General features: G+C 42.5%; 1 protein-coding gene across 1 annotated transcript in view; it reads left to right on the top strand.

The window, feature by feature from the left end:
• The window catches only part of TG (thyroglobulin), a gene marked incomplete at its 5' end in the record, with an annotated part of 158,123 nt that overhangs the window by 6,600 nt on the left and 125,284 nt on the right, over positions 1-26,239 (top strand). The window contains 14 exons of the mRNA XM_083860645.1: positions 1,573-1,679; positions 2,768-2,911; positions 4,814-4,999; positions 9,019-10,083; positions 11,677-12,264; positions 13,431-13,673; positions 14,025-14,162; positions 14,742-14,819; positions 15,263-15,375; positions 16,259-16,370; positions 17,071-17,271; positions 20,927-21,136; positions 23,350-23,504; positions 23,964-24,120. Of these exons, the coding sequence (XP_083716771.1) occupies positions 1,573-1,679; positions 2,768-2,911; positions 4,814-4,999; positions 9,019-10,083; positions 11,677-12,264; positions 13,431-13,673; positions 14,025-14,162; positions 14,742-14,819; positions 15,263-15,375; positions 16,259-16,370; positions 17,071-17,271; positions 20,927-21,136; positions 23,350-23,504; positions 23,964-24,120 (3,497 nt within the window). The remainder of the gene's footprint in view (positions 1-1,572; positions 1,680-2,767; positions 2,912-4,813; positions 5,000-9,018; positions 10,084-11,676; positions 12,265-13,430; positions 13,674-14,024; positions 14,163-14,741; positions 14,820-15,262; positions 15,376-16,258; positions 16,371-17,070; positions 17,272-20,926; positions 21,137-23,349; positions 23,505-23,963; positions 24,121-26,239) is intronic.

Below are 26,239 nucleotides of genomic sequence, written 5' to 3'. Positions count from 1 at the left end.
AGAATCCACCCTGGAGAAGAGAAGGCTCTCAGGAGACTTTATAGCACCTTCCAATATCTAAAGGAGGCTACAAGAGAGGTGGAGAAAGATTTTTAGCAAATGCACATAGTGTTAGGACAAAGGGGAATGGCTTTGGACTGAAAGAAGGTAGGTTTAGATTTAGATATTAGGAAGAAATTCTTTCCTGTGAGAATGGTGAGGCAATGGCACAGGTTACCTACAGAAAATGTGGATGCCCCGTCCTTAAAAATGTTGAAGGCCAAGGCTGGATGGGACCCTGAACAACTTGGTCCAGAGGGAGCAGCCTCTGCCCATGGCAGGGGGATTGGAACCAAATAGTCTTTAAGGTTCCTTCCAACCCAGAATGTTCTATGTTTCAGGCAAAGTCTTGGAAGTGGCAAAGGCCCCTTGCTCTGCTCACTTGAGCACCAGCTCTGAGCCAGACAAGCATTTCACTGCTGTTCTCAGGCTACACATTCTAGAGTGTCCCTGAGGCTGCTGGAGTGTGGCACTGACTTGAGCCTGGTCACAGTTTCATAGGGTGGCTGTGAATTGGCTTTCCCCTGTTAATCAGTGCCCAATATAATCCACCAATATTCTTATTGCTGATTGTCCATCCTTGGTAAAAAGCCTAATTTGTGTAACTCTCTGAAGGTGTTGAGCAGAAAATTCCACTTCTCTGTTGCCAGGTTTTTCCAAATAAGCCATGTCCAGCTGGGACACCAGACCTTTATACTATTTCGTGGTAAGAGGATGTGTCCGTAAAATAATACGATTGTTTTAGAACTTGGCACTTTGAAACTAGGAAAACTTATCTTTTGCTTGGAGAAACCCTAGGATGTCTGTCAGTTAAGACCACATTTATTATGGTTTTTCCAACTTGGACCCTTTTGAGTTTCTTTCTTAAATAATTGCTTTTCTGGAATCTGGCTGTTGTTGCTCCTAGAATATTACACTGGAAGCCATCTCTTTGATCTCCAGAAGCCAAAGTCAGTCTTGTTGCACATTAAAATCCCTTTCTTCTTCTCCTTAATCTGTTGAGCAATGCCTTGAAAATGAAAGATATTAGCAAGGGTTTTTTTTATCAGCTTTTATACTTAATTCAGTGCAGAAATTGTACGTGGCAAATGAGGGAGGGGAAGCAACCTGCTTTTTTAGGCATTCTGCCATCTCATGCAGATTTGTGGTAGGAGCTAATGAATGGGTGTTGTAATAACATTAAGCCAACACCCATCTATTTTACACTCTTTGACAGGCTTCCGAAGGTGAGAATAGAATTGAAAGTGAGTTAGATGCTGGGTACATGCTTAGGAAGGCTCAGAAATCGGTTTGAAGGGAGATTATCCCATTTGGTTAAAAAAAAAATGGCATTTAGGAGAGTTGTAATCCTGCTGAAACAGAAATCTGGATCATGTCAGAGCCTGGTTGCCAAAAGGAGACCGAAGCGTTTTTTACTGGCCTTGTGCTCTGCAGACATCCTTCTCCCTCAAAATCAGGAAGGAAACAGCTGATACTTTCTTGTGGTCAGTAGGCCTCCCTGGGCTCTTCACAGCACACAATTCTTTCTTCCAGGCTCCCAAGGGCTTTCCAAAAATTCAGCTCAGTGAGGGAAACGTTCCCGGAGATCTCTGGGTACTGTTACTGTGTGGACAGCCTGGGGAGGGAGTTAGCAGACACAGGTAAGTGCCTTCCAGCACCTCATCCTTTCATCTGGGTGGTACTGAATTCCCAAGGGAAAGGACAAATAACAACTATCAGTCTTCAGATTCATTTGGAAGTTCAATTTCAATCTCACAAGGGGTAAGACCAATGTGACCAGTGTAATGCCCATGGGAAGGGCTGGAGCTCACTAGTGAAATCCCACCCTGAGCAGAGCTTCAGTCTGCAATGAATGGAGTTGGTGCCTGGGAGCTAATCCTGTCCTCTTTGGGGTGTGGAAAATAGGATTTATGGATGTCCACTTTCTACCCATACTGGAAAGCTGTGTCATATTTGACATGTCCTATCAGCAAATCCAGGAGAATATAAAGGGCCTGAAGAATTAACTCTTCTCTTCTTGCTTAGGTAGATTCATGGAATTGTTTGGGTTGGAAAAGACCTTGAAAGAAATCTGGTCTAACCTGTCTACAATGAGCAGGGACATCCTCTTCTCTCTTAACCTCAGGATTTAGGCATTTTAATAGTTGATGGGATGCTTTAGAAGAAAGAATGTTCTTTTTTCACCAAGGAGGAATAAGGAGGTTGAGAATTTTGAGACTTCTTTAGATATTGTGGTTTTAATTTTTAATTTTTTTTAAAGGGGAAAAATACAAAGCCAATAGTTTGAAATTTAGATGATAGATAAGAACTTCAACATTTAATTCCCAGAAAAGAAAGAGGTTCTCAAAAAATCTGTGCACTCAGAGAAACTACTGAATGTCTTGGGTTTTAGTATGTAACCAAAATGACTTGTAGTTGGTTTTGGTAAGGTCTGTTTCCAAAATTCCATCAATTTCTGTAGTGCAGACTGAACTTAACAAAATCACAACATATAGCTAGTTATGGGATGCTTCTCCTGCTTGTTTTGGTAGCTGTTAAGGTATGAAGGTAAAGAAGCATACCCGGGGTGCAGGGTGTGGTGCTTTAAGGTTATGCAGTATAACTTCACCTTTGACATGTTTACAGGACTGGACTTCCTTTTCCTGAGAGTCTCCCAGCTTTGTTCCTCTGGCATAAGGATGACTTCTGTCTTATAAGCAGTCCCTGTGCTAAAAGTGTGTCTTTCCAGGCTTGGAGCTGCTGCTGGATGAAGTCTACGACACGGTTTTCTCCGTGGCAGAGCCTCCCCGCACGTTCACGGAGAGCCGCCTCCACCGCATCCTGCAGAGGAGGTTCCTGGGCGTCCAGCTGGCCACCTCTGGCTTGTTCAGGTGTAAGTAGCACCCAGGAGATGCCCTGGAAATCAGGTTGGCAGTTCTGGAACTTTTCTGTGACAGCTGCTGTTGGGGAGAGTTATTCTAGGAGGTTTTTTTGCTCTAAAAACATGTAATATCATAGTTTCAATGCAAGAATCAAGGTAGCCCTTGATTTCAGGTGGCTTTTATCCTGTGCACTGTGCATTCTTTACCAGCAGATTGTAGCTGTCCTCTGATCAGTGCTTTCCCACGTGCCTACAGATCACATTGTTTGAAATCCTATGAACTCTCCATATCTCTTGCCCTGAGATTTGTTAAATGAAAATCCTGAGAAAATGCTCCCTAATTTATGTTGGTACACTCAGAAACAGGAAGGATTTTACACTGACCACAACACACAAGGGTTTGTAGAGCCTTGGCCAGCAAGGCTGAACTTTTGGATCTGCCCTTGGGCCCATTCCTTCCCTGGTCAGGGCAGGCATGTGGGGAGAGACTTTCTCCACCTACAGGCAATGAACTCTGCAGGACAGGAAGTCAGGTACCTCCTGCCTCCTAGAGAGAGCCCAAAGCAAACTGCTTTGGCTGAGGAGAGTTTGAATCTCTTGTGTGATGCTTCATCCTCCCATCCAAAGGCCCAAACTCCTCTGACATTGCTTTCTGATTCTTGCTAAGGAGTTGCATCACCAGAAATATTAAACAGATAGTGATGTCACCCTTCTGGCCATACAGTCACACAGTTTTCCTGGCTTTGGGACAAGCAGATTCTTCTGGGGAGTCTTGAAGGCATCTTCCCTCTGCACTGCACAGTGGTTTTGGCTTAGCTCTGGCTGTAGCTGGGGCTGCAGCAGCTGTCAGTGCAGATGAAGGTGTTCCAGCCACAAGATGGAGATGTGACCTCGTTCGTCGCCACCGAGGGGGATGCTCTGGTGACTCATGCAGTTCTCACGTTGTCACCCGAAGCCACTCAAATTAGGAAAGCTGTCAGAGTCCCCTGGATAAACAGGTTGCTCTGACACGGTGCTCTTGCTGCCTCACTCAGGTGTCTGGGTATAGCTGGAAAGTTCTTGAAGGTGAGAAGTGTTTGGGCTGCAGGATTGCAGGTCAATATAAGCAAGCAAAAATTCTGTTTAGAGAGTAAAGCCCTGTATTGGAGAGATCATACCCCAGAAAATTTACTTGCTTAATTTTTGTCCTGTCTGCCTTTAAGGTCAGTTTGACAGGAATAGGGTCTTCAGAGCCCTTGCAGAGGGAAGTGCAGAAATAGCGTTGTCTCAGCCCAAATCTCCACAGTCAGGTACAGATCTGTTTGCAGGAGCAATGCCTCATTCTCTTCAGAAATATCAATATTTGCCTTCAAATTAGTCCCCCAAGCTGTACAGCTGTTGACCAACTTTGCTTTGCACTAAGGACTGGAGCTCCCCCAGCCTCCAGCATGGCCCCCTGGGAGAAATATTCCTGCTCTGCCTACTTGCAACTATGGCTGAAAAATGTGCTGAGGTTTTATCTTCTGTTTAGTTTTCAGATATTAATACCTACAGTAGAAAACCGTGGGGCAAATACGTCATGGGGAAAGAGGATGGGAAATTCGCATTTTGAGCTGGTACTTGATGTGTCACAGAAAACGATCAGGAAATTAAAGTTTTTCTTTTTTCTTTCTTTATTTCTTTCTCCTTTTTTTTTTCTATTTTTTTCCTTCCCCCCCCCCCCCCTTTTTTTTCTCTTCTTTTTCTCTTTTATCTCTTTTTTAATCTTTTTTTTTTTTTTCTCTCTCTCTCTGTTTTTCTCTTTTCTTTTCTCTTTTTTCTCTCTTTTTTTCCTCTCAATTTTTTCCCCCCTTCCAAATAGGCAAACAACGGGATCGAACAGCGATGTCTCGGAAACTTTAATCCTTCCCTGCCTAACTCCCTGTTTCCCCGTAGGCCCGTCGCGGTGCGAGGTTGAGCGCTGGGCAGCGCTGCGCTTCCAGCACCCCTGGGTGCCGGACTGCGCGGCGGGCGGGGGATACGCGCCCCTGCAGTGCCACCCGCGGGGACCCTGCTGGTGCTCCGACACACAGGGACGGGAGATCCCGGGCACCAGGAGGCGAGGACAGCCCCCGGTCTGCGGTATGTATGAGGTTTGCCACTGCTGGAATCCAGGGCATCCCTCTGGGCGCCCTGGATGGTCACAGACCTCGGCAGAGAGGCCTGGGACCCGAGAAAGAGGGTCTGGGGTCTGTGCGGGGGGGTTTGCCTGGCACAGAGCCCAGGAAGATACAGGCTTTGATTTTGGTCCATGAGAAAAACTTCCAAGCAGAGAAGAATTGCAAGTCACAGATGTGTAACAGACAGTAGTGTAGTTATCACCAGGTAGAAGATTTTGTAGTTTAGGATTTTTAGAATGTAGATGCAAAGGGACAAGATGGTGGTTTTAGGGCGGTGCCCTGGGTTCTTCTTCTTCTCCCTTGGCATCCATCTTCTGCAGTGACGTGGGCACAAAGTAGTTTCAGTGGATTGGATCAGAGTAGACATGACCCTTCTATATAGGTGTTAGGCATTGGCACAGAATTGTAAAGAAGAGAGATGTAGTTACCTGAATAAAAGCCGAGTGACCTCCCATCACAGGGGGAGTCACATCGCGTCCGAGCTGCTGTGAACACCATGGCCGGACACAGAGAATTGTAAGATAAGAATTAATAAACAACACAAGAAACCAAGAAAACCAAGACCTTGAGACTACTCATCCTTCTTGCACCAACCACAGAACCAGAGACAGAGTCAGATTTAAACCCTTCAGAGGTCAGGAGGGGAAAAACACTCCCTTGGAACCCACTCGAATCACCAGCCTTGGAATCCTGGGAGGAGAGAAACCATAAGGAGATGGAGAGAAACCAGAGATGCCACAGTAAAAATGAGCCCACCTCTCAGAAGGAAACAGGACAGACAAACTCCTTTCTCAGCTCTGACATATTCTGCTGTTCAAAGATCCTAAAATGTCCCTATGGTTAAGAGTCACGTTCTAACAAATTATTAAATATCACACTGCTTTTATTTTCTGTTTTCATCTTTCTTTAGCATTTTAGTTTTGTGTGCAGCATGGCTTTTCTTTGCAGCTCTGCTATCTGGCTCTTGACTCCAGAAATTGAGGTGTTAAGTGAGAATATCTGGGATAATGTAAGGAGGAAAGTGATGGTGATTTTGTGTTTTGCCTCCTTCCTTTCACCCTCTTTCCTGGGTGAAATTTCATCTCCCATTCCGACTGTTTGGTTTTGTTTTTTTTTTTTTTTCCCAACTCTATCAGTGCATATTTTGCCATGAAAACTGCCAAATCCTGTAAAAAAAAACACCCAACAAACAATTCAGAAAAAGTGTATAGGTTAGGGCTTTGAGAGATTCCACAGAGAATTCACCATCAAATCAGTGCCCCAAATGGAAATGACAGCAGAAATGTCCAGGGGCCGGAGGGGAGGAGGAAAGTTAAAAACCTTTGCTCTGAAGCACATTACCTAAATATTCAGGATTGTGCTGAAGGGCTTGGGGCACAGGGTCTTAATGCGGGGGCTGTCCTAGGGGAAAGCAACTGCTCTGTCTGTGAGACAGCCCAGCTTCCCATGCAGCTAAAAAAGGAGGAATCTGCCCTAGGTGTCACAGCTCCAAGTGCTCTGGGCACACACAGGCTTACTGTGAAATGAAAACATCAGCCTGCCTTCCAGGCTGATCACCAAGGATATTACAAGGGAATCTCTAAGAGGCCTCCCCATATGTTGGGACTGGTTGTTTTCCCTTTGAGTATGCTTTGCTGAGCCCTCCTGATAATTTTTTGAGGGAGAGGGGCTGAAGAAAGGGGGGCAATGGCTTCAGACTGCTTGCAGCTTTTATTGGCAGGCTCAGGAAATTTCAGCAGGGAAAAATTTCTGCAGAGGTTTCACAGATTAACTCCTGAGAAGGTATTTCATGAGGTTATAGCTGAAGTCTTCAGACAGCTACATGCCATGTGTGTGTCTGCAGTTCTCCTCTGTTTTATTTCATGTTCAAAACCCATGTGGATGTGGTACTTAGGGACACAGTTTAGTGCTGGGCCTGGCAGTGCTAGGTTAATGATTGGACTTAATAACCTTACAGGTCTTTTCCAACCTTAATGATTCTGTGATTGTTTAATGTCTCTGGCTCTCACACTCAGCAGTGTTAGCACTGGAGGAGTCAGAGCTGCAGGCAGTCCTGATAGGGACGTGCTTCTTTTCAGGCCTTTTACGGTAGATTCACGCCAGCAGTGCCTTTGGTGTTTATTCTTTCTTCCTCTGTTTTGATTTGATTCAAGAGTGGGTAGGAGGGGAGAGTGTTTATGACCCGTGATCCTACATTTGTTTCATATTACTGTTCTTGTGGAATTGTGGCTTGCACTAACTTATTGGCCCTCTGAGGAATGTTCTTCATCCCTCTAACCAAGAGCCAACATTGAAAACATAAGGGGCCCATCCTACAGAAAGTTCTTTTACAAAGGAACTTCTGGGAAGGGACCCTGAGCTCCTGTCAGGAACTGCAGAGCACAACAAGGGTGCAAAAGCAGGAGTGAGAAAGACGTCAATCACAGAACATCAGATTACTTACTTATCTTTTGAGCAGCTTTTTTAGGTTTCCGGCTTTTATTCTGATTGTTAATGGGATTTGTGACTGCTTTATCATATTGCCTGGTTGTGGAATAAATGGAGATGGAGTGGGGAGCCCAAGGGAGCTGGTGCTGGAGCAGATTAAAGCTGCTTATCCTTCTTGTCCCCTACAGGGACAGCAGTGGTGCTGAGTGAGAAACATGGAAAATGCACATAACTTCCAAATATCCTCCTGCAGGTGGGAGATGCCCCAAAGTGGAGGCTGAGTTCAGATCATTGTGCTCAGCCTTCCCCTATGGAGTTATCTTCTAGGGATTTGCCTAATTGCCCTCTAACCTTTTATTCTTCCTAGCGCTCTCTGGCAATAAATTTCATGATCATAATTATGTGCTCTACATCTGGACTCCTCTGTACTGTGAGAAATACTGAATAATAATTGTCTATTGTGAATGATAAGGAGAATCCTGTTTTTTAAAAACCTTTTTCCTTTTTTTTTTTGTCCAGGCTGAATGTTCTCTCATACTAAAAAAGCTGGTCTGTCCTCAAAATATTTTTGCCTCCCTTCTCTATAATTCTTCTACTTTTCAAGGACAGGTAACTGTGTGGCATGTGAGTTAAGCTGCTGTGTGCATTCCAGAGATGCAGTCAGTGCCAAAACCATCCTGTCTGCCTGATTCTTGGTGTCTTTATATTTAACAAGTCTTTCCTTTTTTTTTTTTTTTTTTTCTATCTTTTAAGCCCTAATCTTTGTCCTTCTTCACTGATGTGTTGCATCCCAACTTGGAGCCATTGCTGCATGTGTATCAGTGTACAGATGGGACTGGGTGCAGCTACACCTGTGACACAGCTTAGTCCAGGATATGGGCCCAGGGCCACTGTTGGTACCCTCAATATACTGACATTTGACTATTTTTGTTGAAATTCTGTATTTTTTTCCTTAGAACTTGTTCATGACTGTAATCTGGTTCTTAGCACTCTAATACTCCTAATTTTAACAATTCATTTTCAAACCTCTTGCAATGAACACCTCATTATGAAACTGAATATCTAGTTAGGAATCTTCCATAAATTCCTCATTAGTGGGCATTGTTTAAAATGACTTTCTGTTCTTCCACAATCTATTTCTCCTTCTTAGGTTCCCACATTTCACCTGGATCATTGGAGGTTTTATTAGCAACAGGCATCCTACTAGAAAGCTAAAATGTTTGGAAAAGACATTTTTCATTCTACAGCCATGGGAACAGGGATGAGAATTTACATTGGGAGGCAACAGAACCAGTAAAAGACCTCAGAGCAGGGAACTCAGTAGTGAGAAAGGAATGTTTCCTTTCCTTTTGGGTCTTGACTGGGAAACTTTATCTGTAAACCATAGGCACTAACATTTCAAATTCCTTAACAATGTGCATGATGCATAGTTGAGAAGCGGGTTAATCTGCACTTTAATGCTGTTTTTGCCCCAGCTACTTGAAAGAGAACAATAGAATTACAGGTTCTGGAACTTCCAAAATGTACTTTTTCCTTTTTAAAATCTTTCTCTAGGTGAAGAGCAGTCGTGCATCTCCAAGAGGCAGCAAGCCTTGTCCAGGCTACTTTATGGCCCTGCTGGGTTCTTCAGTCAGTCCAATTTGTTTTCCACACCAGATAAGCAGTCAGACAAGATTGATGGCTTTTCAAGACCCTGCCCTCCCTCTTTCAAGGAGCTATTTCTGGACTCTGGATTGTCATCCCCTTTTGCCCAAGGCCCGTTTGCCAGCCAGATTCCTGAGCTAGAAACCACCCTTAGTGAAGCCATCACAGGGATGTTCGCATCCAGGGAACTGGCTCAACTGGCTCTGCAATCTACTGCCAATCCAAAGCGTTTCCAGGAAAACCTCTTTGGAGGAAGGTTCTTGAAGAATTTGATCCAGTTTAACTTCACAGGGGTACTTGGCACTAGTGGGAAATACAGCATTGGCCAGTTTTTCCCGCAGGAGGATGTGTCAGAGAGGGAAAATGGCCAAGGCCCTCTGGAATCAGCTGAGGCATTTTCACTGGAAGTATCAAAGGGGAGCTCTGTTCTGAGTAAACCTCTTGTGGGCAGCTTTGGCCGCACAGTAACTCTGCAGGACAATCAGAATCTGATGAAATTCCTTTCTTCTCTCCTGGAACTACCAGCGTTCTTTACTTTTCTCCAACAAGTAATTTCTGTCCCCAAAAGCGTTGTCGAAGATTTAGGTGAAGTGGTGAAACTAGCACTGGGATCCGGAGACTGTGGTGAGGAGCCAAGGGACCTGTTTGTTCCAACATGCACCAAGGAGGGGAGGTATGAGGAAGTTCAGTGCTATGCAGGAGAGTGCTGGTGTTTGGACACTTTGGGTAAGGAGATTCCAGGCTCAAGACGACAAGGCAAACGCCCAAGGTGTCCCACTGAGTGTCAGAATCAAAGGAGAAACCTCAAAAACCTGAAGCGAAGCCTCCCTGCAGGATCAGATCTCTTTATTCCCTCTTGTACTGAGGATGGAGACTTTCTGCCCCTCCAGTGTTTTGGGACAAATTGCTTCTGTGTTGATTTGAATGGCAAGTCTATTCCAGGAATAAGGGGGAAAGCTGGAAAGCCGATGCAATGTAAGTCTTAGGGACTGGGAATTTAAAGGTGTTTTCTTTTGTATTGGAATTCCATGGTTCTTTCTTCATATCTGATTACATCTGGAAATAAATGGATGATTTATGCAAGTGTGTCCTAACAGGAAAGCACTGGCTTTACAGTGGCAGAGGGATAGTGGGAAGTACAATGTGTGTTAACCTTGATATCCCAAGTCTTAAAGGTGGTCAGGGTGTGCGGTGGGCACTCAAAGCAGAGGAGCCTGAGGTCCTGCCTGGTTACTGAACGTGTCATTGGCATGTCTCTACCTCAATGTGCAGCTGGAATGTGTAACATCCATGATGCCCAGGAGACCTAGAGCATCTGTGGACCTGAATGTGACCCCTGTCTAGTAAAAAAGCCCTTTTACTTCCAGACCAAGTCACCTGGGGACAGTCCCTGGTTCATGTTTTCATAAGAACTAAAGATTTTCAGTGCCTTAAATGATAAACTTGATTTAGTCTTTTAAACTTAAGAATATATCCTCAATTGGTATGATATCATGGAACTCCATGATGTAGGAAGGGGATTTAATGGCTGGTAGGCTTCTCATAAATCACAAAGTCAGGCCAAAAAGGTGAGCTGCAAAAGACTTTTGACATCAGTTTGATAGAATATGAACTGCCTCTCCTTGCCCTTTTCTTTCTAGAATATGAAGAAAGAAGGAAGCACATAGGCAGTGAATATTTGTCTTTCAAGTTTTTGTGAACTGAAAATGACACATCAACAGGGAGGGTAGACCAAGAGGAGAGACCCTGCTTCCCATTTTGGGAGAAATAGGAGAGTCCAGTAGCTGAGGGTGGTGCATAGTGAGGGACCTCCTTTGAATAGCAGTTTGCAGAAGTCGTGGGGAGTTTGTTGTAATGATCTGAATTGAGAGGGGATTTTTATCTAACAACCCATCTGTAGTGCAATGCAAAATAAAAAGGTTTAGAATTCTCTGGTGCTCAAAAGAAGATGAGCTCCCACTGTTGTCTGGGTTTGTAGAGCTGCTTGGTGGCAAAGTGAAATTTGACTCTGGAGATGGCAGAAAAGGCTTCCAAACCAAACTCACTGCAATATTTTGAGGGATGTTATTTTTATATTCAGCAGCAATGTTCAATAGAGTGTAGGAAGAGAGGACACAGAGTCTTAAGATTCTGGTTCAGTCCAAGGGGAAATAAAATCTGTATTTTCCCACTATTCAGATGGTTGCTTTTGCAGTGATTGGCTGAATAATGAGTAACAACCTGATTACCAAGTATATCTGAAAATACATGATCGATGTAAAAAGATTCAGGAAGGCATTTAGTGGTACTTGGCTCCCCACTAAGAACTACAAGTACCTAATGTATTCACAAATTTTAAGAAAACCTATCTGAATTCATCTTGGAGGGCTCACATCCCTTTGGAAATCTTGCCCTGGTTCAGCATGGGACTCTAATATCACTAAGCCCTCTTAGAACAAGGCTGGGAATGTTGTTGTTATTATTGGGCTGAGTGACTAAATTTTAGCAGTGGTGTTTATTGTACTAGAGGATGGGGGTATTGTATATCTTCAGTGCATTCAGAAGATGTGCATATTTTTCTTTTCCCAGGCCCCAGTGCTTGCCAAGTGACAGCTGGTCAGGAGTTTCTCAAGGCTGTGAAGGTTCTGTTTTCAGAGCCAGGAGCTGTGCCCCAGCTGTCCAGCCTGTACCTCCCTCAGTGTGATGCTGAGGGTGGCTGGAGGCAGGTGCAGTGCAGTGGCCCTCCTGAGCAAGCCTTCGAGTGGTACGAAAGGTGGATGGCAGAGAACAACCAAGGCAACCCCCTGCCTGTTCCTGATCTATTGAACATAATAGCTGGGTATAAAGAGGCGTCCTCTGGAGACTTTTCAGCTTTTGTTAAAGCTTTGTATGAGGCTGGGCACCAGAATGTCTTCCCCACGCTCTCCATGTATTCCTCGTTCGAGGATCTCCCACCTCAAGTGCTGAAAGGAAACCTGAGCAGTGCATCTGAGAACATTTTGCTGGACCCATATATATTCTGGCAGCTTCTGACTGAGCAGCTGAGCTACTACCCAGGGCCCTATACTGATTTCAGTGCTCCATTAGGCCACTTTGAACTTCGTGACTGTTGGTGTGTTGACAGCAAAGGACGAGAGCTGGAAGGAACAAAGGCAGGAGTGAACCAGGTTCCAGCATGTAAGTAACAATTTTGTGCCATATAAGTAGGAGTGTTTTCTGGTCTTTTATTTTATGCCACAAGAGAGGGAAGTCCTTCCCATTGCTGTGAGGTAGCAGACAGCAACTTGTCAGAAGGATCATCAGCACTGCCATTATTGTTGGACGTCACAAATAGGGTGACTCATTTCTGGTAAATTAGTGGTGGCTGAGCTTTGGGAATAAGGAGAAATAAAGTTCCATATCAAGTTTGTGTAGATCTTATAATTAGGAGTTTGGATATATAATGCTTTTGCAGAAGATTCTTAGCCAGGTGGTAAAGGATATTAGAAAGTGTGAGCTTGTATGGAAAAATCAGAATTACACTGCAATGTAAATGACTTTCAAGAATGCCTTAAAATTAAGCAAGAGGGATTTTCTTTGCTGTTTCTTATTATGTGGTCCAGAGTAACCACAGATATCCCCTAGAAGTCACTAGGAAAAGAGTGAGGCCAGCACAGAAGGTCAGTAAGCTCTCTGTCTAGACACCCTCTCCAAAGGTCCTGAGCCCTCTTTGGGGTTACTCCAGCAAATGACCTATACTATAAATGCCATCACTGAAATTTTTCTCATCACATAGTACTTTTCCAGTGAAGAAGAGACAGAACAATGGTGGAGATTCCAGTTCTGTGGGCAGGTGGGGAATAAAGGGGATGAAGCAGATTAACAGAGTTATTTTGGAGGAGCAAGTTTCTTGTAGCTGGTTAGGTGTGTTGAACTGTCCTTTCTGGGTCAGTAGATGTATGGAGAGAACAGGCCAAGTTCCACACCCAAAGCATATACCTTAATTTTCCTTTCTACTCTCACTTCTGATTATCCACATTTTTTTATGGCAGCAACTGAGGGAAAGTTCTGTAGAGATGTGTTGACTCAGTTTGTAACCAGTAAGAACTTACTTTAAAACATCAAGCCTTTGGCCCAGGACATGGAGAGTGTTTGTGTGACTTCTGGCACTCTAAGACTCTTGCTGTCAAACAGCTAAACACTGAGGAGTCTCCTTTTCTTGCTTTGTTATGCAACTGAACACTGATTTCAGAGGGAAAACAGATGATGCTAATTAAAAGACCAGTTAGTTTTCACATGCAAATATTTACTGGATTTCGATGAAAGTTGTTAATATACTCTTCATATATAAACTTTTTATCCAGGCCCTGGTATATGTGAAGGTGTGAAGCAGGAAGCCATGAAATTCATGGAGGAGGCAGAGCAGCTCATCCTGGCCTCCAGTGGATCCCAGTTTGCCTTTGGAGAGAGCTTCTTGCTGGCAAAGGGGATCCAGCTCTCGGACAGTGACCTCCTGCGCCCTGCTGGGCCCTACGGGCTGGAGGCAGTGATCTCCCAAAAGCTGCTGTCAGGGAGTGACTCTGCTCTCCAGCTGGCTGCATGGTCAGGTGGGTGGAAGGGACAGGAGGGTTGAATTTAATGGAGTCATGCCCAGAATCTGTGCAAGGGGACTTCGTGTCAAATGCAACTTTGCCGAGGGGCAGGTGCGACTCAGCAGGTGTGATTAATCAGAGTCATTAAACTGCCACTCCAAAAACTGATTTCAGTTGTCTCATATGTATGACACAATGCAAATATAAAATCTGAGCACTAACCAGCCTTTTTGTACTTAAATTATTTACCTTTATGTACTTAAATTTATTTCTGAAGTACGGGGAACGTTCAGATTTTTGCAAATATGTGCATTTAAGATATCCTGTATTGAGCACTATCAGCTTTATTTTACTTCTCTTCCACAGTCCTGCAGTTCTACTGGCAGAGGCACTTCACATCAAAACGTTCTGCTGGGGAGGCAGCACAGCTGGGATTTCTCCCTTACATCCCTCAGTGTGATGGCCTGGGAAACTGGGAGCCAGCTCAGTGCTATGAGAGCACAGGTGAGCAATTTCTAATGATACTCTGGGCTGTCTAAATAAAAACAAACAAACAAACAAAACAGAAACCCAAACAAAACAAAAACCCTCTAAGAATTCTAATTAAAAGATAGAAAACCAGTAGTAGTCAGACTGGAGGAAGATGATATGGCCTACAAGATGTGTGCAAATTGGCTGGACTCAAGTGGCAGCTAATTGGGGCTCAAAACATCAGTAGATATTCTGTTGCTTGCTGCTAGATGTGTTCCTTGTGGGTTGGTCCAGGGGCTCATATTGCTTAATGCCTTCACTCATGACCACGATGATGAGGTGGAGCACATCCTCAGCAAGTTTGTGGATGATGCCAAATTTCTGGGAGTGGGTGATAGGGCTGCAGTGGAGGAATCTCACCAGAGCTGCTACATTTCCATTTGCACCATTGCTCTCAGGTGTGGTCTACTTACCCCTGGATAGCAGTTTGCTGTGACTTGGATTTACTGACCCCTTTCTATGGAGCTGCTGAGGGTGAAAATCTTCCTAGTATGCAACAAAGCACACTGCAGTACCACATCTAAAATAAAGCTGGTTTTCTTCCCTGGACAGGTCATTGCTGGTGTGTGGATGAGAGAGGTCGTTATGTCATGGATTCCTTGGTCTCGCGCTCAGCAGAACTTCCCAAATGTCAGTTGGGTTTTCTTCCTAAATATTTGTCTTTACCTGTTCTTGTCAATTTTAATATTTATTGAAAATTCTATTATTATATGCATGAAGTAAGGCTTGCTTCTAACCATTGCGAAAAAAGTAAAAATAATTACATTCTTATTTTGCTAATTCATTTGTTTTCATTGTGTGTGATTTTGGCTTGCATGATCTGAGAGCAGACCCTCTGCTGTTGGTGGCCCTGCCTGAGCAGGGGGACTGGACCAGTTCTCCAACCAGGTGTCTCCAGAGGTGCTTCCCAAGCTCCAACCATTCTGTGGTTTTATCAAACAGCACTCAGGAATCCCCTGCCTGAGACTGTAGCAGTTCCTAGTGCAGATGTGTGAGGAAGCTGGTGGTGGAACTCTTTCTCTTGCTTAGGTCTGAGACTTGATTTTATTTTAAAAATCTTTTCCCTCTGACAGGCCAGACTTCATGTCAGCGATCTCAAGCCAATGCTCTAATTTCCAGCTGGAGACAGAGCAGTGCAAAGCTGGACACCTCTACAGCTGATCTGTTCATCCCCAACTGCCTGGAGGTGATTTAACTTGGTTGAGGGAGGAGCAGTTTTGCTTGCACCATGCCATAGTCACGTACACTTTCTGCCCATGCTCCTTAAGCACTCCTTGTGCCTTTCTGTTAACCTGAAAGAAAAGGGTAAGATAAAACTAACAGCTGGTGTTGCCCTGCAGAAGGCAGAATTTAAATAGTTTTGAGATGGAGACTGGGAGTAGGAAGTTCTGTACCTGCCCACACTTCCCTCCCACAGGCTGGGTCTGCCAGAGCTCTTGCAGAGCTGTGCTTATAAGGCACATCTTAATTGACTGACTTTTGGGGGGCTCTTTCTTCCTGAGCTGTGAGAGGATGACAGTGTGAGAGGGAGCTGGGTGCAGATGTCCCAAAACAACCAATGTCTGTGATGCTGTCAAAATATGGCAGTGAGCAGGACAGAGACAGGCAAGAAATAGACATTTCATGGAATAGAACCATTATCATATAGAATCACATAATCATTTAGGTTGGAAAAGACTGCAAAGACCAAGTCCAACTATTAGCTCAGCATTGCTGAGTCCACCACTGAATTGTATCTTTAAGCACCACATCTACACATTTTTTAACACGTTTCATGGTAGGATTTTATCAGAACTTTATCTCAATGGACTTTTAGTCTACATCTTGCTTAATGGTTTGACTTAGTGATCTTAGAGGTCTTTTTCAATGTGAATAATTCTTGATTCTCTCAGGGACTGGTCTGCCTATTAAATTAGTTAGACTCTCTTTTGTGTTTCTTTACAATGTGATTTAATTATGGACAATTGTAAACATAATAAAGCATTTTAACCAATCTTTGGGGCATGGATTTTGGTGTGTCTGCATTAAAATACATTGCTCTGCAATGACAGGTCCTTGATTCTTTGTAGACAGGAGAATACACTGTGCTGCAGAGATCTGACACAGATATTTGGTGTGTGGATCCTGTGTCAGGAGAAATATTCCAGCGTGGCAGCAAAGACTTGGATGGCAATCCTGAGTGTGAGTAATGCTTTACCCTCTGCCTGTGATGCCTCATGCTTTCAGCATATGTACTTTCCTCTTCAGAAAGCTGCCTGTGAACCAAGGGAGGCTCTTAGTTTAATTCCTCAGTGATAGGGATACATACAATGCACAGCAACATTGAAAGGGTATCTGAAAATAGTTACCCTTTACTTGCATAACAACAGAAATAAAACAGTCTAGACAAACTTATGAATGGGCTTCTATGCATTTTTTTTATCTTTGATTTCTTACCACCATTATAACTATTTAAAAATGTAAATGATCATATTATGACATTTAAAATTACCTTGATCAAAAATTTTTAATAAAAGCTAAATTTTTATTAACTTGTTTTTTTTTTTTTTTTGCTTCCTAAATGATACACCATCTCACTTGTAAAAAAAAAAAAAATATATAAATGAAAAATAAATAACAGCATATTTTCAACTGTTTTTCTAAAACAGTATCACCTGCCCTTTAATCTGTAGAAAAAAAAGTGTGGGTTTTTTAGTGGAAGTAAACTTCCCATTTCTATAATGAAACAAATTATTTGTTTTGGTGGTCACTCTTCTTTTGTTTGGTGGTCACTCTTCTTTCTTCCTACCCATAAAACAGTCTGGGAGCACTGCTGGTAAAGTCTTTAGGTCAATATGTTGTCTTCTCTTCTGTATCTTGCAAAGAACCTCTCTCTTTGTAGGTCCCAGTTTCTGTAGCATGCTGAAGTCCAAAGCTGCTTCACGAGAAGCTGCCAGAGGCCACATCCCCCAGTGTGGAGAGGACAGCGGGGGCTTCTCCCCTGTGCAGTGCAGCCAGGACCAGGAGAGCTGCTGGTGTGTCTTTACCAGTGGAGAAGAGGTGCCAGGGACACGAGTAAGAGGGGCAAGACCAGAATGTGCAAGTGAGTCCCTGCTTTGGGCATTTTACTCATAAGCAAATCCAGGCCTGAAATTAAACCTAGATCCTAATTTTTTTAACTTTGTAGTTGAATTTAATTTTATTTCTTCAGGCATTTAGAGACTTTTGCTCAAGCAACATGCTTATCTTTGTGTTGTGGCAGATTTCAGACCTAGCTGGGTGTGCTGTCCAGTTTTCTTCAGGTGTTTTGTGAGGGAAAAAGGAGAAGGGAATGGATCCTTGACTTTTACTAATTCATAAAATTGATTGAATCAAACTGAGCTATGAGACTCAGCTATAAGGCCAGTCTGAAAAGCTTGCTGCAAACTTGAACCTGCTCCAGTCTGAGCTGGCTCTGGGATTAAAACCCATTCAGCTGGCTAAAATAAAATGTGAAAAATGTATGCTTCTGCCATTCTGGCTCTTGGCTTGTGACCAGAATTTTGAAAAAGATGTGCCAAAGCATTGCATATTCACAGAGCATTTCCTGAATGACCTGAGCTGTGAAGCACTGGAATTCACTCATGGTTTCCAGTGAGATATCCAAATGGGAGCCATTTGGATAAATTTAATTTGCAATATCCTTTATGCATTTTCCCATCACTGAAGTGAAGCAAAATTAATTAAACTTTCTGCCAGGCTATGCTCCAAAATGCAGTAATTAATGGAAAGTAGAGATGTAAAAAGAAGACATTCAACAGTTGTCTGCAGGACACTGCTGTTTTCATAGTTTTTTGCTGGCTTTTTTTTTTTTTTTTTTTTGATTGTTTATTTTGGGAGAGAAAGGTTGAAAAAAAATAGAGAAACAAGACCACATAATTTGCTTCCATTTCCTTTTGTGGTTGTGTATAAAGATCAACACAGGCTTGTTCCCACTGAGCAAATAGAAGATGTGACACTTGAGGACATGGTTTAGTGGTGGAGCTGACAGTGCTGGGTTAATAGGTGGACTCATTGATCACACAGGTCATTTCCAAACTTAATTATTCTACAATTCTCTTGTAACACACCTGAATGAGTCAACACAATTGCCTGCAAGGTTTTTATCAACTAGGTAACTGCTCAGCCGACTTGGAATTAATTTTCTTTGGGGTCTCTTGTATCAATAGAGAGTTCTGAGGATGGGATTTTATGAGAAGCCAGAAGGAGACCCCATGGTTGTATCTGCCCCATGCTGGTGGTGTTGTATGGAGATGAGCTCTGAGGAATGAGCTCCAAAGTAGGTGCTGTAGTCACGTAAATGTGGCCATCCAAGGCAGGTTTTTAACTCTTTGGAGAAGCAGAGCTGACCACAAGTACTGTGCTCTGGCCATCCTGTACTTTTCCTGGAGAAAATAGTGAATAATAGTGATTAATGACCTTTCTCTTTTAAAATACTGAGCTGAGAAGGAGAACTGCTTTGAAAGTATAGTGGAAACCTGGTTTTACTGAAAGCTATTTGTTATTTTCTTCATAAAGGTTGAAATTATCTTTAATACTTTCCCTGGATTTTGAAAGAGCAATGGAACTTTTCATGATATACAGTTTAGTTATTGTGTAAAAAAAATGATCAAAAGTTAGTTTTCTCCTCAGTCTACCCAGCCTCTAGTCCTGGGAATTGCTAATAACTGTTCAGGAAAAAGGAGTACTATACAGCTGCCATGCAGATCTTGTCTATCAGCAAAATAAGCTGTTGTGGTGGGAAAATACGATAAATTTCTCCTCCAGCATCAAAACAGACAGCTATAAACAGAAAGCAATAACTCAGAGTGCCCAGTACATGCCAGGAGGTTTTCATTAGTTTAATCACTTCCATCAGGGGTAGAATCCAAGTTCTTCTAGCTGACATGCACTGGAGAGATGATGCCAAGTACCCTAGCAGTCCTCCCAGGCATCTCCCATCCTCATGCCCACTTCCCATAACTCTGAGTAGAGACAGAGGAGAGACAGGTTTCCAGAGAAGGTCCTGGAGATGTTAATTTCCTTGTGGAAACTTTTGGAAACACCCATGAAAGAAGTGTCAGTATTTACCTGGATTCTGATTCACACCTGAAGGACCAAGAAACAGGACAATGACAAAATGGTGCAGGTTTGACAACAATAGTAAATGAAGTGGCATCTCTAGAGGGATAAATGGGCAAGTTACTGACGGTGAATTGAAACCTCTGAACCACACCAGGAAACCATTGATCACTTCTGTTTTGGGGGCTGGGTCTTTCCCTGGTTCACACACCAAATCTCAATTGGAACAGGCAGTAAGAGATTGTAGCACCATTCAGCTGAGGCTGGACGCAAATTGCTGGATATAGAAATGTGTTAGAGCAATTAAGAAACCACAGACTGATTTTTGCATACTCTGTATAAAGATTATATTATTGTAATTTAATGGCCAGGATAATTATTGCTATCTCTTTTACAGAGATATCTTCTGGTCCTAAAACCTTGGGAGATTTATTAGAAGTTTGGTAGGCAAGGATGCCAGGTTTCCACCTTTACTGAGAGTCTGGCTACAGAATCCATGAATGAAGAGAAGGAATGTAGTGGCCCCATTTACAGAGTTATTGCTATAAAGGAGACTTGGATAAAAATATGCATTTGGCAATTCAGGGAGGCAGATATGAAAGCTTTTTTTTTTTGTTGGCATTGAAATGCTCAGAGTTGGAAAACAAAGATGTACTTCACAAATTGGATCCCAGATTCATCCTGCAATGTTTTTATACTTTAACTGAAAGTTTAATCCAAGGTTTTTAATGCTTTAAATTAAATAGCTGCTTAGCTATGGAATTAATCTTCTTATCTCCATCAGAAGGGGTGAGGGAGGGTGCTCAGACCTGAACCATCATCACTGTTTTCCTCCCTTCAATGATCAGGAAGTTTAGGACTGATCTGAGTGCTGTAATTTGGAAAATGATCTATATATACACCAAGCAAGTGAGTTGTATGATATGATAACATCTTTTTCTTTGTATTTATTTACAAGTGAGGAAGTAGTTTTCTTCTTCCTATGTTTTGTAGCTCTGGTACTCATAAGTGTTTAATTATTATTGGATATATTTAGTAATTAACTTGGGATTTCACTAACATTGAGGGAAGCAGTTGGCTTGTACTGATTAGTAAAAATTTAATTAATCACTGTAATTAGTCTGCTGTAATAGTCTGTTACAGTGGGCTGGCAGGGTTTGAATGACTGAAATATATATATTTAAAATGTACATTCTGCCCTACTGGTCACTAGAAACATCTTGGTGCTCCTAAGAGCACCACAGTCATGAGTTCCTGATCTCAAACCTTTCAAACTTCAGTCTAAAGGGAACTGAGATGAGGTTTATTTGGCCTTGCCTGTTTCCAGTAGATATCTTCTGGAAAGGTTTGTTCTGCTGTCAGTTAGAAATCTCCTTCTCATTTCCTGCTTAAATTTATTCATGAGTGTTCAAAATGTATCTGTTCCTAGAAACCGTGCACATCCCTTTCTGGGCCTGATGCATTGCCCATCACAGTCAATATGTGTCTTTCCATCAGCTTCAGTGAACTGAACCAAGCTGACCTCAAGCCAAATCAAAGCTGATGGGTGGGAAAGGCACAGGGTGCTGAATCTGTGGATTTGAAGGATTTATGGACTTTGTCCTAGAAGCCATCACAGCACACCTCTAACACACCTCACCTTTCTCCCATGCCTGTAGGTCCACAGTGTGCTCTGCCATTTGGTGCCTCAGCAGTGGCCAATGGGGCTGTGCTGTGTGAAAACATCCCTGGGCAAGCTCCAGGCATCCAACAGTGCCAGCTCATGTGTCGCCAGGGCTTCCACAGTGCCACTCCCGACGCCTCAGCCCAGTGTGACACGCGGCAGCAGCGCTGGCTCTCGGCTGCCCCTCTGCTCCAGGCCTGCCAGAGTATGTCTGATCTGACCTGACCTGATGTGATCTGATCTGCTGGGGCTTGGGGAGGGCTCAGAGAAGTGTAAACAGTGCAAAAATCAGCTTTTATCACAGAACTGCTGTGTGAATAACAATCATAGAGGAGTTGCTAAGCTGATGGGGCAGGAGATGTGCTCTGTCTTCTGCCATCTCCACCTCTGGCTCTTGGCTGGCCCCTGTGCCAGAAACTGTCCCTGTTGCCTGTAATAATAGAGCTATAAACAGCTATTCAATCTATATGCAGATTTTTCTTGTTAGTTAAAAGATGCTGGCCCCATAAGTGATTCTGATGGAACTGCTTAGTCCTGGAAGAACAGATGAGCGCCAGATGTTCGAATTTGGCAGAACTTGACTGTGTATTTGCATAATCAAGTCACTGTTACTTCTGCATCTTTTTTTCAGCAGTCTGTTCTTAAGGATTATTGTTGTATTTATTGGCTGACTTCTCGTATTTTTCAGACCATTTTGCTTTCAAGAAAAAAATGGCACTTTAAATCTTGGAAGAATTGGATGTCCATTCAGAGCTCATGTAATTGGATATTAATGTTGGCCTTTTCAATTATTTTAAAAAAAGACATACGTTCTGATCAAAATGGCAATTTGTAGCAGCACTGAACTTTGAGAAATGCAGGCTGCTTGCAATCCTGACAACTGTGCAGCTACTTTTCATTTCCAGAATAGGTTGCACACATTAATCAGTCTTCAGAATGGGTTAAACTCTTCTATTCCAAATGCAAATATCTTTAAACTTTTAATTTCAGACTGAAACTTTTGTCTGTTTGTGATTGTATTTCTGTAGCTTGTTATGAAATAATTTCCATGTTTGCCTGATGGCAGTGGAATAATTTTGTAGGGACAGAGGGGAGTGTGTGGCAATCTGCTATAAAGTTCACTGTAGGGCAAGGACTTCCCCCAGTAATTTGTGTTTGGAATAGAGTATAGTTTTAAGGAGAAAGAAAAAATTCCCAATACATTAGAAGGCAATTGAACAAACTTCACAATAATGGAGAATTCACCAAAACACTTAGTAATTTGTTCCAATGGATAATTGCCCTCACTCTCAAAAATTGTATTTCCTGTTCTCTATGTATACATCTAGAGACTGGGGTTAAATCAGCTCTTTAAATACTCTCTGAGAAGCTAAGCAGAGAGGCCTTTGTGCCTTTCAGGAAGAAGCAGGGGTTTGTGTCCCCTGTTCCTGGCTGCCATTCTTGGAAGCTCTCCAGGCTTTCTCATGCTCATTTTTGGGGTGAGGGATGAAGAATTGTGCTCCAGCAGTGGCACCTGTGTGTGATGCAGGGAGGGCCTGCAGAGGAGCTGAATGAGGGAGAGCTCTGCTGCTTGTCCAGCCTGATGGGATAAGAGCCAGCTCCATTTGGAGGTGGAATGACAGCACGACTCTTGTGCTGAACCTGAGATAATAAACCATCCATGAAGCCTGGGATCAGTGTGACTCCAAGGGAGACAAGAAATTTGCATATTTTTTTTCTTGCTTAAAACTGATTAAATAGATTTTGATTTTCTGACTGATAAGCTCATAGTTTTGTCATCAATTTTGGTGATTACCATCACTTAGGTTTGCTGTCAAAAAATCAGAAAGCTCTTGTAGACATCCATGGCAACGCCATTATTCTGCAAATTTATTCTCTCCAAAAACTTATTCTCAGTTAGTTTGACAAGCTGGGTTTCCAAAAACCCATTTACATTAGTATTAATTGGCCTCACCATTTAATTCCTTTTTTAATAGAAGTGTTTTCATGATTGCATGTAAGAAAAATGAAAATCGACAGGTCAATAGTTCCTGTCTTTCTTTTCTAAGTATTGGCATAATGTCAGCTTTCATGTAGTTCTCTGGAATTTCCTATTTGCTAAGGCTTATGAAAAATTATCAGTAATGATTCAGATTGTCCCTATCCTTCTCTGAGTTAGTGCTTCAGTGTAAAATATCTCTTCATTATCATCCAAATGTATCACTTGGCTTTTTTTATAATGCACAACATTTATATTTATCAAGCTTTTGTCTTGCTGCTTTTTTTAGTAGATAGCTCTCCTGCTTTCATCTAAAAGTGGGGAGATGTTTCTGATCAACATGAGAATGTCAAATCAATGTTGCCTTTTCTCAAAGTAACTCTGAAGGTCAGGTTCCTCATTAGTGAGGTTACTAAATGCCCTCTCTACTTCATTTTTAGAGCTCCAATTATTTCAGACAGTCCAAGCTCAAACACACTTTCAATTACTCCTGCCTCCTGAGAAGACATGTAGTTCTGACTACTCTGGATTACTACAGGCATTCCAGATATTTATTTTAGATGAATTGAAGGCTCGTGGTTTATGTCACCTCCAGGTAATTTAAATTTCCTATCTTCCATTGGTGGTGGATTCTGTTTTGTTTGGTTTGGTTAAAAAGTGAAACACAACATAGACCTTTGCTGGTTTGAGAAATGTGGAAGAATGGAATATGTCATTAAATCTGTCAGGATTGGCAGCACTCTCATATGGATGAGTGGGAAAATAGGAGGTTTAATCTCACACCACATCATCAGATCAGTTTAGTTCCAGCCATAAAAGTCATATAACACCAGCCCAATATTTGTTAAAAATTCGTTTCAATGGAAGATGATATTTTGACTATTCTTACAGTGAGTATATGACTTGCTAAATTTATATTTTCTTGTTTCTGTTTTTACAGTCTCTTTTGACAGTGTTACTTTGAGTATAATACAGTGCAAATGAATAGGGCAAGGTAAGAACAAGAAAGTTCTCAGGCTGACTAACTGTGATTTTACTTAATTCTGCATTGAAGGTAAATGCATTTGGAAACACTGGTTCAGTTTCCATGTGTGATGATTCCTCTGTCTATGTCGAGTGCCTGAGCGAGGATCGCCTGGGAGTGAACATCACCTGGAGGACTCTGCTGGAAAACATCCCAACAGCTTCTCTCCCTGACTTACATGATATTGGTAATTTTTCTTTCTCTGATGTTTCTGTGGATTAAACCCAATTTTCTTTTAATAATTTTGCTTCCCTTTCTTTATAACACTGGTGTTGTGTGTTTGAGCTTTTGGTGTTGATATATTTCCTTTTTCAGGCTGTGACCATACAGTGGAAAGAAGTTGTAATTGAATATTTTTTTCAGATAGGACTGCCTCTCCCAGCTGCCTTAACTAGGATTGAAAATTACTTTATCAGGCATGAGCTGAACTGTCCCAGATGTTAATTTCCATTGGACAAGTCCTCAGTGGTGGAAAATTGTTTATATTCATTTTATTCAGAGAAACACAATTCACACATTGTCAAGAACTTAACCAATTTCTTCCAAGTTCCATTTTTTTTCCCTTTTCCCTGTTTTTCTGTTAGTTGTATTACCTTTGACACTAAAGAATGATCCTTACTTCTGATGCCCTAGAGCAACTGTACAGAGACCACTGACTGGCAGATGTTTGCTGTGGTTTCCATGAGAGTTAGGGATGGTGTAAGGAACTCCTTTCAAAGCAGTCAGTATTTTCCTTCAAATTAAAATATATTAAAAATGTATCCCCAGTTCAAAGGCCCTCTGTGGGCATATCATGAACAGTGGCCTGTATTGAGAATAATGTGGCCAACAGGATGAGGGCAGTGATTGTCCTCCATACTCAGCATTGGTGAGGCCACACTCAAATCTTGTGTATTTATTTTTGGACCCCTCACTACAAAAAGGACACTGAAGTTCTAGAGCATGTCCAGAGAAGGGCAATGGAGCTGGAGAAGGGTCTGGGGCTCAGGTCTGATGTGGGGAAGTTGAGGGAGCTGGGGCTGTTTAGCCTGGAGAAAAGGGGAGATTTTATTGCTCTCTACAGCTGCCTGAAAGGAGGTGGGGTCATTCTCTTCTCCCAGGCCTCAAGTGACAGGACAAGAGGAAATGGGCTCAGGTTATTCCAGGGAAAGTTCAGATTAGATATCAGATTTTTTTTTTCATTGGGAGAATCATCAGGCATTAGAATGAGCTGGCCAGGCAAGTGGTGGAATCTCTGGCAATGTTCAAGGGGCATCTGGATATCATTTGAGTCACTTGAGGATATAATTTAAAAGTGATTATGGTGCTGCTGGGTTGGTGGTTGGACTAGATTATCTTGGAGGTCTCTCTCCAATCCCACCTTGGTGATTCTGTGTGACTTTTTCTCCAGTTTTACTCCTTTGGAATGATATTCCCAGCACTAAACAGAAATAGCTCTGTGTGCATGTGTTCTTACTTCTAACTTTGGGGCTTGGAAATATGTGTCCTACAGCAATTTTGCTTGATCAGAACTGAATTCAGAATCCTTCAGGACACAGATGGCAGCTGCAGTGGTCCTGTAGTTCCTGGGTCTACAGTTTGGTATTTTTACATCTGTCCAGTTGTTCCATATTCTAAGAGAAACACAAAACACAGAATGATAGAATGGTTTGGCTTGGAAGGGACCTTTAAACGTCATCTAGTTCAACACCCCTGCCATGGGCAGGGACATCTTCAACTCAGTCAGGTTCCTCAGAGTCCCTTCCAATTTGACCTTGAATATTTCCAGAGGTGAGGCATCTACTGCCTCTCTGGGCAACGTGGTCAAGTGTTTCACCACCATCATCTTAAAAACTTCTTCCTTATACCTAATCAAAATTATATCTAATCTGAATTATATTTTACCTGATATTCCATTGCCCCTGCGAGTCTTCAAGCAGTTTGCAGAAAGTGAATCAAGGTATAACTGTGTTTGGTTTTACATTCAACTTTTCTTTTGAAAGTGTTCCTCATTGAGGGCATTGCCTTTTTGACCCTCTCCACACTATAAATTCCCTGTAGTACAAAAATAGCTTTTTGGAGGAATGATTGTGTAGTTTCAGAAGAGACAGAGCAGAACCTGCTCTCTTTATGTAGCCCTGGCACCATCATGTCCATTATGTTCCAATTTCCATTACCTGCTAAGGCAGCTTTGGGGAATTCTGTTTGAGGTGTCTTTGGGTGTATTTAAACAGAGTGGGTATAGTAAGACTGTAATTTTATAGATGCTGTACAGATTCATTATGGTCTGCTGTTTATTAAGTTGTATTTCTGCATCTGCCTTTGTT

Source organism: Zosterops lateralis (assembly GCF_965231275.1).
Source record: "Zosterops lateralis genome assembly, chromosome: 1".
Taxonomy (NCBI): Eukaryota; Metazoa; Chordata; class Aves; order Passeriformes; family Zosteropidae; genus Zosterops; species Zosterops lateralis.
The sequence above is the reverse complement of the archived record's forward strand: the minus strand, read 5'-3'. Positions and strand labels throughout refer to the sequence as shown.